General features: G+C 34.2%; 1 protein-coding gene across 3 annotated transcripts in view; it reads right to left on the bottom strand.

Moving 5' to 3' along the window:
- Positions 1-12,002, bottom strand: part of LOC148945303 (netrin receptor UNC5C-like) — a 282,310-nt gene that overhangs the window by 39,078 nt on the left and 231,230 nt on the right. For all 3 annotated transcript variants that reach the window (XM_089098698.1, XM_089098696.1, XM_089098697.1), the window contains 2 exons: positions 5,673-5,840; positions 1,208-1,320 (listed from right to left, as the gene is read on the bottom strand). In XM_089098698.1, the coding sequence (XP_088954824.1) occupies positions 1,208-1,320; positions 5,673-5,840 (281 nt within the window). The remainder of the gene's footprint in view (positions 1-1,207; positions 1,321-5,672; positions 5,841-12,002) is intronic.

Raw genomic sequence — 12,002 nt, forward strand, 5'->3', positions numbered from 1 at the left:
AATTAGCAGCCTTTTTTTTAATTGGCTAGTTTGAGATTTTGAAAATGTAATTTTGCTATAAAAGGATGTAGAAGGACAGCGGTTTTTGGCCAACAGAAACAAAATTGACCGGTAATTACATGAAAAAGTCGTATCTAACAGAATAGTAAAATAAACATAAAACTGGTTTTAACCTTTTTTTTATTATAGGTATATGTAAAGGAAATAAGAAAAAGCCTAATTAAATTAAAAAGTAATAAACTAAACGATCAACACATCAGATGTAACTGCGTTTTTCCACGAAAAGATATGAATATTTCATTTCAAGAATGGAAATAATCTTTTTCACATTGCGCATTCAGAGAAAGCCTCAAAACACACATACCCCACCCCCTGCCACAAAACGTAAGAGTGCTAGAAATTTAACACACATGCTGGGATAGCATCCAGGTCCATGGTGACCCATAGCCAAAAATGGCTACACACCACCCAAATCCCATGTGAAAGTCTTTAAAAAATGATTTAGCAAATCGTTTTTACACTTTTTCAATATTTATAGGAAATATCAACATATATAAGCTTTCTTAATCTTGTATTTTCGAATTGTAATTTAAAACTTGTAATGATATTTCTTTATTACTTATTGAGCACTTTGGAACTGAAATATGGGTGAAAACAACTGAATTCAAGTTATAATTGCTTTAACATAACATAGCTATCAAATTGACCTAAGTTATAAATACAACAACGAAAAAAGTCGCCGAGGTGAGAAAAACGAGTTAGAGAAATAATGGAAACCGATTTTTCCATTTTATAGTTACTGTATTGTTATTGCTGGAAAATTTACGAGCTCAATTGACCGATTCAAGCAAAACTCATTCCTGATCCTAACTTTGATTTTGAATTCTTTTGTTTCCATTGCTTATTTCTGACTTTTCTCTTTACGTCAGTTGATAACGTTAGTTTTCAGCCTTTTTAATTTAAAAAAAATATATATACTCTCCTTTTTGTACCGGACACACTCAACTTTTTTAAGACCGCATTTTTATATTATTTTCTATAATTCTCTAAAGAACTATTTTTCATTACTTAATATTTCATTAAAAAAAACAAACAAAAAAAAACAACAAGATAGGACGGTCATGATGGTCGATCCAGTGCGGCCTGGTCCACCTATTATTACAAGATACTTAAAGCACAAAAAATAGCAGGAATAAGAGTTAGCTACCTGAAATGCATTTGCAGTGGAAATGAATGTAAGGTTGTTGAAGTTCCGTTGATAGTTGTTGTGGCAATTGACTCCTGGGGCGAATACCTACAGGGAGGTGAACTCGTCCCAATCTGAAAAATATATCTGGTAAAATTCGGTTTTAAAGGGATCTGATGACAATTCACCTAAGAATCAAATAGAGTTGTCACTTTTAACCTGGCATGACTGTTGAATCGCACATGAAGTTTCGCAACATAGGCGATAAAACTTCACATAGATTGCAGCCCTTTCACGTTTCAGAGAAAATCACGCTACAATTGCAAATTGTGCGCAATATGGATACAAGCACAAGATATGAACATCCAAGATACGTGAAATTTCAAAATCCTTTTTAGATTTTTAGTTTTCCGTTTTAGCCTTTTTAGATTTTCTTTTTTTAGTGAAGAGGGCCAGGCTAGTCTTCCTTACAACCAGATGACATCAAAACCCGAACCTCCCATTTAGACAGTTGCGTCGTAGCAAACCAAGTCAATACTCTTTTCTTCCAAAAAACAACAAAGCGACCTAAGTTACAAAATTAAATTGTTGTTTTAAATCTCATTGTCCTTCCAAGCTGATGTAAATATAAAATCAAATTGTAATATTGTTTTCTTATAATAATGTATTATTATAATATTACATTCTATGCTGACAAACAAGTGCTTAAATAAAAAAACAGTTCTTAAAATAAAATAAAATTGTCTAAAAAGCTCTTAATAGCTAATGAATTTCTGCAACATATCACACATTATATTAAAAAGAATTAAGGACTATTGATAAACAAGCTAAACATTACTCATATCTGTTTAGAATGCTAGAATTTCTTCAATTTCTGTAATAATCAAATTCAGATTTCTATCCTGACAAATTTCCAAGGAGTCGTGTCAATTTAATTTATCATAAAGAAAAGTATCAAACTGGAAACATCCTTTTGATATTTAACCACACAGAATCGAAATCCGATCATCAAAAAATGTCTGCCCGTGACAGAGAATTAAGGGAGTCCATCATTAACTGTGGTATATGTCTTTGAAAGGGGGATGGAAAGTCAATCTAACTTGAAAAGAAATATGGGAGACGATTAGTCAACTCTTTTTTCCTCAATTGCTTTCAGTAACGGATAGAAAGAAATAAAACGGACGGATTCAAGCCTTTTTTCTATTATTAAGAAGTCTATAGAATTACAGTTCCATAGTCTACTAAAAGCAAAAATTAAAAATAGGAAAAATAAGCTTTTACAATAGACAAACTGAATAAGATAAAAACAAATTTATAACAGTAAATTGATTAATAAAATGATTTAAGATATTCAAAAGATGATAAAATGATACAAGAAAGAGAAGTATAAATCCTTTTCCCATCACTTTTCTTAGGTTCTAATTTCCGAACTTGACACAACTCGTCGTACCCAAACGAAAGGACATTCACATTTTCATAATTTAAAAGGTGATGGAACGTGAGGTTTTTAAACTCTTTAAACGGATTGTGTTGAGCCTCATTTTAGTATATAGACATATACTATATACAATTATGGGGGGATATTCACGACAAGTCATGTCTTAACAGTAAAAAAGTGCAAGTTGTGAATATCCTTTCTAGATTCTTCATCGGACTACAGATCGATGTGTGAAAATTCTGACGAATATTTACTGAAAAGCAAAATATTTGAAAATAGGCATCACTTCGATCGTCTTTATCAACTGATCTTAATAATCTAGCCTAATTACTTGGTCTTAGTTATGATGTTGCAAGGTTTTCAAAAATACTGTTCATTTTATGAAGTTTTTTATTACCAAAAGGAATACAGAGAAATGTGTAGGTTGTTTTGAAGTCATGAGCTAATATTTTGAATCCGACGCTAAAAACAACTAGCCAGGACACTAGCAGCCTGGATTCCCTTCCAAGTTTAGCCAATTCTTGTCTTCTCATGGAATTCAGTTCCACTAATTCTTGTTTTCTCCAGAAATTCAGTTTAGCAGTTTTCTGCTAGTTGCGGATACGAACTGGGAAGCTAAGCCGGCTTCCCTTTCCAGCTTGCGAAAAAAGTTCTTTTGTCAGGTGGCCTTCCTGCTAAAAGTGCTGCAATATTTTTTGTGTCCAAAGAAAAGCTAATCTCCTCTATCCTCTCCCTTTTACGATGCAAGTCCGTCTCTGCGATACAGAACGACTTGAGGGGTTTTATTTTCAAACTGATTTTCAAACACTGTGTGAGATGTGTTCTTCCGTCTCGGCCAAATGAAGAACAGATGATGTTAGGCGTCAAAAGAATTGATCAAGTGAATATCTTCACATACCTGGGTAATATTATTAGTAAAGATGGTGAATGCAATAGAGATGTAAAAGTAGAACAAAAGGGTCTGGAAGACTTGGAAGGTAAGTTTCCGAGCTGAGATTACGATACTAGAGGCCATGGTAATGGTAGCAGTCAGACATGGCCTTGAGACGTTGGTGCTCCGAAATATCGAGGAAGATATGCTCAATGTTTTCCAGAGGAAGTGTCTAAGGATACTTTTAGGCACTCGTTCCACAGACAGTGTATTTAGCAATAAGCTGGAAAAAAACGGGGTTCGGTGCTAATTTTTAGATATATAACGAAATAAAAATTAAGATGTCTAGGTCATGTTCTACGAATGAAGGATCAAAGGGCCAAAAATGAAATGAAATGAAGGGCCAAAAATTGTGCTTTGATGCCATCCATTTGGGTCCAACAAAAAAAGATCGTTCCGAATGGGATGGAAAGAGGTTATAGGTACGGATTTAACGGAAATCATAACTTCATAGGAGGGGACAAAGAGTTGAGTTTATTTTCTTAAATATAAGTAAGAAGGTGAAACCGAAACATTGATAGACAATATATTGTAAGCAATTCAAGGAAGGTTTCACCACGTCTCAAACTAAATCGGAATTGTTCGCTGTTTATCTGGGAAAATTGTAGCAGAGAATTCAAGGTATCGTAAATTGCACATTGATTTTCTCTTAATAATTCTATTTTAATGCATTAAAAAAAAAAAAAAAAAAAAAAAAAACACATTATTGTGCTTAGGCAATTTCAAATACCGTGTACAATTTTGCACGTGTAGTATTTTCTTATTTATGTTTCGTGCAATGTCTCTTTAAAGATTAAGAAAAATACTCGCAGATTTTAATTGGGATAAAGTGCAAATGCATACAAAGATATACAAAAAAACATATTATAAACATTACATAAAACTATGACTTATATACCAATCAAATAAAAATATAATTTTTTTCAATAAAAATCAAAAGGAGAAAAGTGATTTGGTTGAGAAACAATTGACTATCAGAACACGACAAATCAGACTTATATGATAAACAAGTAAAATGTTGAAGATAAAAATAAATAAATGAGTTAATCTTGTCTAAAATATAGCAAAAAAAGGAAAAAAGTAAAAATCAGAGGTGCATTCGTAAAATAATGGTTCAAAAGTGAGATATGTGAATTAAAAACAAATGATACTAAAATCACAATTATCCCTTAACTGAGTTGCATGATAATAGCCGCAGATGAGCAACTTCCATGGATAATCCGAAATGGGACGAAACAGCTTAAACTCCAAACAAAAAATTCTTTTAACACGTTTTATTTATGTTATTTACCATATTATTATCACTAAATTACTATCGTTTGTATTTTTATCTTCTTTTTTTCCCAAATCACGTTGCTGGTTACGGGAGTCAATCAGAGTGCATAGTGCTGTTTTTGTGCATGTGAATTTTTCTTAAAATAATTGTGTTCTTTGGAGGACCTCCGATAATCTGCTGGTGAACAATTTGAGTTTCTAGTAGTTTTTCTTACTTTGATCCAAATATTGATACAATTTTGATCAGAATCACTGAAATCCCCAAAAAGACGATGAAATTTTATACCTTGTTGCTTGACTATCCTCTCTCTGAATTTAGATTGGCATATTGCAACTAGCTAGCGAAGTAACTATCAAAGGAAAATTCAGCTTAGGAAAATAAAAATCTGAAAATAAGTTTTGTCAGTGATACGAAATACCATAAGAAATTGTATTTCGACAAAATTTGTAAAAACACTGAGTATCAAAATCAATTACATCGAAATACAATAAGAGTTATAATATAAACTATTACTAAATATTTCTAAATATTAACAAATAATCAAAAGAGGAAAAAACTACTTGGAAAAATAAAACAGACAACGGGCAATAAACAATAAAAAAAGCAAAAACAATCCACAATATCAGACAGTAACACAAACATATTTTTTCAGATGTTATATCTTTGAACACATAGTTTCAAATCAACAACCTTGACCTGAAACAAAATAGCCAGTTTCACACTTCAAGGCATAATCTTATTATTCGCAAAATAGATCCGACAATCGGCAATCTGACTCGACAATTTGGCGACCCGATTGTCGATTTGACAGTGGGATTGTCAAATAAAAAAGGGCTCTTACCATTTTCCTGCATTCTCCAATATTTATTCGACATTGAGTTTTTGCACTTCCAATCTGCTTTGCAGAAATGGTGCAAGATGTTGTGGTGGGCAGGTTGCTTGCTTTTTCAAAGTCTAAAATCCAGCTTATCGGATGCCTCAAGCACCATAATCTACTGAACTCAACCTCCTACAAAAACAAATGGAGTAATTAGTTAATGAGTTTTAAGAATTTAAAGATGTTCAACTAACAACATTGAAAACTAAAAACTATTTTAGTCTTCTTACTAGAAAAACTAATGTTGACCTAACTATTCAAGCTAACTATTCAGGCCGTATCTAGAGGGAGGGGGGTTAGGGGACTTGACCCAGCACAGGGCTGCGGGGACAAAACAGCCATTAAATAGGTAGTTAGAAGCTCTCTCATTGGACACTAGATCTAAAAATTTTGCGACCAAATGAGTCTGTAGGTTTCTAAATCACCCGTTCTTTAGGATGCAGGCAAGAAAAAAAATACATATGAAACGCATTGTTCTTTAAAAAAGTATATCTAATACCTTTTTTTTTAAATTAAGTAATAATGCAATTATTGCTTGAAGGTCTGCGATAGAGCTTAATTTAGTTGCAGCACCTACTACTCGAATAATTGCACCATTACTTGCGTCAGTATTAGTAGGAAGGCAATAATAGATATCAACTATACAAGCCTGAGGCATGGATATGTGTACATTTTCAACGATACATGGCTTACCACGGTCATTCATCTATTACTACAACCGGTATATGCCTTAGCAGACAGGTTTCTGAGGCAACACCTATTTTCAGCGCCAATCAGAGAGAACGAATATAGAGGGTACTTAATATACAGTGCACTTTCAACGATACATGCCTTACGACGGATATGTATCAATTAGTACAGAAGGGACATGCCTTGTCGAACATGTTTTTCTATATTGCACCAGTACTTGCGTCAGTATTTATTAACACTTATAATCCGACTGCACCCTGGGCAATCATGGGGGCTCTCGGTCCGTTCCTATGCTGTTGTTGGACGAATAAAAGGAAAACAGTGAACGAAAAGATTTGAAGTATCTGAAATAATTAGGATGGATTACAGAAAACAATACTTATTCAACACAAACACATTATTGTTAATTAGTTTATTAGCTGTGGATTAGCCGCTCTAAAGCTGACTTAATTAATTCCTGCCAGCTTGCTTAAACTTTGTTTGAGGAAATTGGCCTTAAATTATGGACTAATAAATATGAATCTTTAATTCTTAATGGTGATATAGGGCAATGGTGATAAACTGGACTCACTTGAAAATAAAATTAAGTCACTTGGTGATCGTGTTACGCAACTAGAGGTTTCAAATTCAGACTTTCAGAAAAGAAACGTGGAAAGCGACCAGCGTATATCATCGATTGAAAATCAGAAGGATTTGCTTAATGAACAGTACAAAATAATGACAGATGAAATTAGTAACCAAAGGTCCGCTATTAACCAGACAGTATGCCGGCTTGCAAAGATGGAGTTTGAAAAACTTCAGAGCAACATTATTGTGTGGAATGTACCAACTGATAATCAACAAAATGCTATGGAAATTTGCACGAGTATCATTACAGAAGGACTTGAGCTATCCCCGGTACCACGCCTCAAAGTGCTACAGGTTAATAAACTAAAAAAGTTTATTAAAGTTGAGGTTGCTGATAAAGATGAGAAAATGAGAATTCTGAAGTGCGCTAAAAAGCTAAGGGACAAGACAATTGCTGGGTTTCACGATATTTACATTAGTGATGACGCTCCTCCTGAAATCAGAAAGATGAGAAATGACCTCCTTCGTAAGAAAATTAAACTCCGTGAAATCGGTATTGAAGCCTGGGTATCGAAAAGCTTTCCACCAATGCTGAATTTTAACCGACTTAATGGTTCACTGGCGAAATACTCACATGAAGATTCTATTCCTGAATTAGATCAGTTTGCCCGCAGTAAATTGCGCAATAATGATAGTTCAGAGCGTATGCGAGGAGAAAGAAGTGGCGGACGGTTTGACGCACCTGGTGAAGTGATGGCTGATTAGTGATAACTATTGATTGTTATTGCTCTTAATTGAATTTATTTTCTCTTTTTTTTAGTCTATTTTCTTCTCATTTTATTTTTTTCCGTATTTTTTTTCTTTATTTGCATTATTAATTATATTATTATTTATGATTTTTTTTTTTTTTCTACAGTTAAATATTATTTTCGTTATTTTACTAATAAAGAAAGTGAATTTCGCAGTAAATTGTGCAATAATGATAGTCCAGAGCGTATGCGAGGAGAAAGAAGTGGCGGACGGTTTGACGCACCTGGTGATGTGATGGCTGATTAGTGATAGCTATTGATTGTTATTGCTCTTAATTGAATTTATTTTCTCTTTTTTTAGTCTATTTTATTTTCTTTTTACTTTATTTTTTCCGTATTTTTTTTTTTCTTTATTTGCATTATTAATTTATATTATTATTTATTATTTTTTTTCCAGTTAAATATTATTTTATTTATTTTCCTATAAAGATTTTTTTTTCTTTTGTATTTTTGTTGTTTTTTTTTTTTTTTTTTTTTTTTTTATCATTTTACTTTTTTTTTATTTTTTTTTCGTGTGTTATTAAATTTGTGTTAATAAATGTGATGATTTTAAATAGCTACGATACCCACTAGTATTAGGGAATGTAATGGGCGAAACTGCGAATGCAGAAACCCAATACGTGTTTTTGTTTTTGTTTCTTTGTTGTATGTGTTTTGGTGAAAATTACCAATGCCCGTTAACTGCGACCGGAATTTGGTTCGATAATATAGTTCTATTTTGGAAAAGAATATTGACATTATTTATGAATGACCAGATGGTTGGGAGTAAATTGGAATTTGTTTTTTTTTATGTGTTGTTTTTTGTAACCGAATGCCGTGGACATTTTATATGCTTTATTGGTTCCCTCTTTCGCACGCAAGGTTTCTTGTAAGAATTGGTTAGAATGAATGAATCACCTCCAGGTACACCTGATTTTAAGGAGTTGGAAAGTAAAAAAGTAAGTTTTGAAAGATATAATGAAATTTTGAGTGAGAACGTTGATCCTGGTGGATGCTGTCGGCTGGCATGTGAGGATTCAAGGTATGTGTTTTTGAGTGATGTCCCTTCGGAGAGCCGGGGGGATGAGAAGCAGATCAGTATTTTCCATATAAATTGCCAAGGGTTGAATTCCAGCTTTGATTTTATTAATGATATATCTAGTCTCTCTGTATTTCAGGTAATAGGCCTTACGGAAACCTGGCTTAACAAGCATAATTCTGAATTGCTGCGGATTCCTGGATACTCTTTATTCACCAAAAATCGGGAGCTTCGTCAACATGGGGGATTGGCAGCGTATGTTCGCTCGGATATTAAGGTAACGGTAAAAAGTGATATGTCGGTTTATAAAGAAATGGTATTTGAGTCGTGTGTGTTAAAGTTTTATATTGATAAATTACAAAGTTTTGTTATTTTTTCATAACGCCCACCATAGAGTGCGGTTGATGAATTTTTGGACCTCCTTGAGCAGCAGCTAGAGAAGATTCCAGTGGAGACCCCTTGTTTTTTGATGGGTGATTTAAACGTTGACCTAATTGATCCTGGTCAAAAGACTAATCTTCTATTAGATATGATGATTTCTTATGGCCTGATTCCGTCAATTAATGTAAGTACTCGAGTAACTGCGTCAACTGCGAAGTGCCTTGATAACATTTTTACAAATGTACCGTTTTCTAATCCGTGTGTCCTGGTTAGTGATACCTCGGACCACTTTGGTGTTTTTGGCTCATATTCAACATCGACGCAGACTTCTCCTTCGGTAAATGGCAGGTTTAATAAGATTACACAAGTACTGGATCCTAGTGCCCTCCGTGATTGTAAAAACAAAATAATGGATGTTAATTGGGATGAAGAGCTAGCTCTACCTGATCATGCTGATGCGAAGTTTGTGAAATTCTATAATAAACTGCATAATCTGCTGATTAGTTGCACTAAAGAGGTACGGAAAAGAGCTCGCAGAGAAATGCCTAAGAAGCCGTGGGTGACAAAAGGATTGCTCAGATCAATAAATCGAAGGGATTTGCTGTTTAAAAAGAAAATGTTACAACCTAGTGATATTAATGAAAGGATATACAAAAACTACAGAAATGCATTAAATAGACTTTTGCGAAAAGCAAAGGAAGCTCATTATAAGAAAAAGTTTGGTGATGCAGCTGGAAACCCCAATAAAACATGGCGGATAATTAAACAGCTCATAAATCCTCCCCACACAGTCGCCCCGGATCAGATTATTGGTCGAGTAGGTGCAGAATTAAGTGACCCGTCTGATATAGCCCAAGAATTTGTTGACCACTTCGCTACAGTTGGACATAATGTGGCTGAGGGAGTAAGAATAGTGGATGGCGACCGCCCTTTCCAACATTACCTTGGAAATAGCGAAACAGAATTTTCAGTTTACCTGAAACCGGTGACCGAGAGTGAAGTAAAAGAAATAATTTTCGACATGAAAAATAGTGCAGCTGGTAGTGACATTTTGTCTCTACGGATAATTAAATATCTGTGGCCAGCTATATCGCATGTATTAGTTAACCTAATAAATCTTTGTTTTAAACAGGGAGTATTTCCATCTTGTTTCAAGTTGGCACGAATTACACCGGTTCATAAGGGGGTGATCACAGTGAGGTAAGTAACTATCGCCCGATTTCCGTTTTACCGGTCATGTCAAGACTTGTGGAAAAGTGCTTTTCCCGGAGGTTGTACCATTATTTAGAGTGCCATTCAATACTAACATCCACCCAGTTTGGATTCAGAAATGGACGCACGACCGAACAAGCTGTGGCTTATCTCTGTGGTGTTGTGAACACTGCCCTGGACCTTGGTTTTAAAGTGTCTACCATCTTTTTGGACATTATAAAAGCTTTCGACACTGTAGACCATGGTATATTGCTTGAAAAATGTGAATTTTATGGGATTAGAGGGCCTGCTCTTGATTTCCTACGTAGTTTTTTGTCTAATAGGCAGCAGTATGTGCGAATAAATGGATCTACTTCTTCCGTTGTAGATATGAAATGTGGTGTGCCACAAGGGTCCGTTCTTGGCCCCTTGCTATTTTTGATATTTGTAAATGATCTTGTACTGTCCCTGAAGGATGCGAAAACTAAAATGAGCGACATGTTTCACAGTGACAGTGACGTTACAGTACCTCTATTTGCCGATGATACTTCATTGATTTGCATTGCAAAAACAGAACGCCTTTTAGTTGAATTAATGACACAGTGTTTAGATCAAGTGTCTAGCTGGCTAAGAGTTAATAAAATAAAAGTAAACCCATCAAAGAGCAGTTTTGTAATATTTTCGCGTACATCTAATTACTACCCATGGATCCAAGAAGTGAGTTACCTGGAAGGTAAAGTTAAGCGTGATCAGTGTGTTAGATATTTGGGTATTATGCTAGATGAAACACTATCTTTTAGGAAACATGTTGAAAAGGTGTCAGGAATCCTGTGCCGTAATCTGGGAATACTGCGTAAATTGAAACATGTATTACCCCCTTCTGTTCTTCGCACTTTGTATTTTTCTATTATACATCCACATATATTGTATTGCTCATCTATTTGGCTGAGTACGTTTCCATCAATTACTAATCGAGTTCGAGTGATCCAAAATAACGGAATCCGTGTGTTGACTGGTAAATCAAATCTTGTATCTGTTAGAGCTACCTATATTGATGTAAAAGTATTACCTGCTGCAGGCCTTAGAGATTTTTATAGCCTTCAATTTATGTTCAAATATAATAATGAATTATTACCGTCTTGCTTTTCAGGAATGCTAAAAGCTAGATCTTCGATTCATGATCATGAAACTCGCCAAAGGGAAAATTTACATGCCCCGCTCGTGGTGTCTGCCAGGTCGACATTCTCGCCTATTTATAGGGGATTAAAGTTGTGGAATGGGGTTAATAAAGAGTTAAGAGAAATAGGGGATCTGAAGGAATTTAAAAATAAAATAAAAGGAATGTTATATGAGAAATATGATTTTTAAATTTTTTTTTTTTTTAATTTTTTTTTTTTTTTTTTTTTTTTTATGTACCTGGAGGACAAGTATGGTGATTTTGTGATTGGTGGTAGGAACTGCGTGCGAAGGGGAATGATTTTTCTTTTATTTTATTTTTTTAGGCCTAGGTTGTATATTTCTGTTGTGAATATGAAATTTTGATATATGCCTACCCTTAGGACAACCTGACCCCAGGTTCTTGGGTCGGTAGTGAGTAAAATGTATTGTCCTTGTGTGTGTTAATAAATTACTATTACT

This window comes from Artemia sp. Qi Xiang Cuo, chromosome 13 (genome assembly GCF_049724085.1).
Source record: "Artemia sp. Qi Xiang Cuo chromosome 13, ASM4972408v1, whole genome shotgun sequence".
NCBI lineage: Eukaryota > Metazoa > Arthropoda > Branchiopoda > Anostraca > Artemiidae > Artemia > Artemia sp. Qi Xiang Cuo.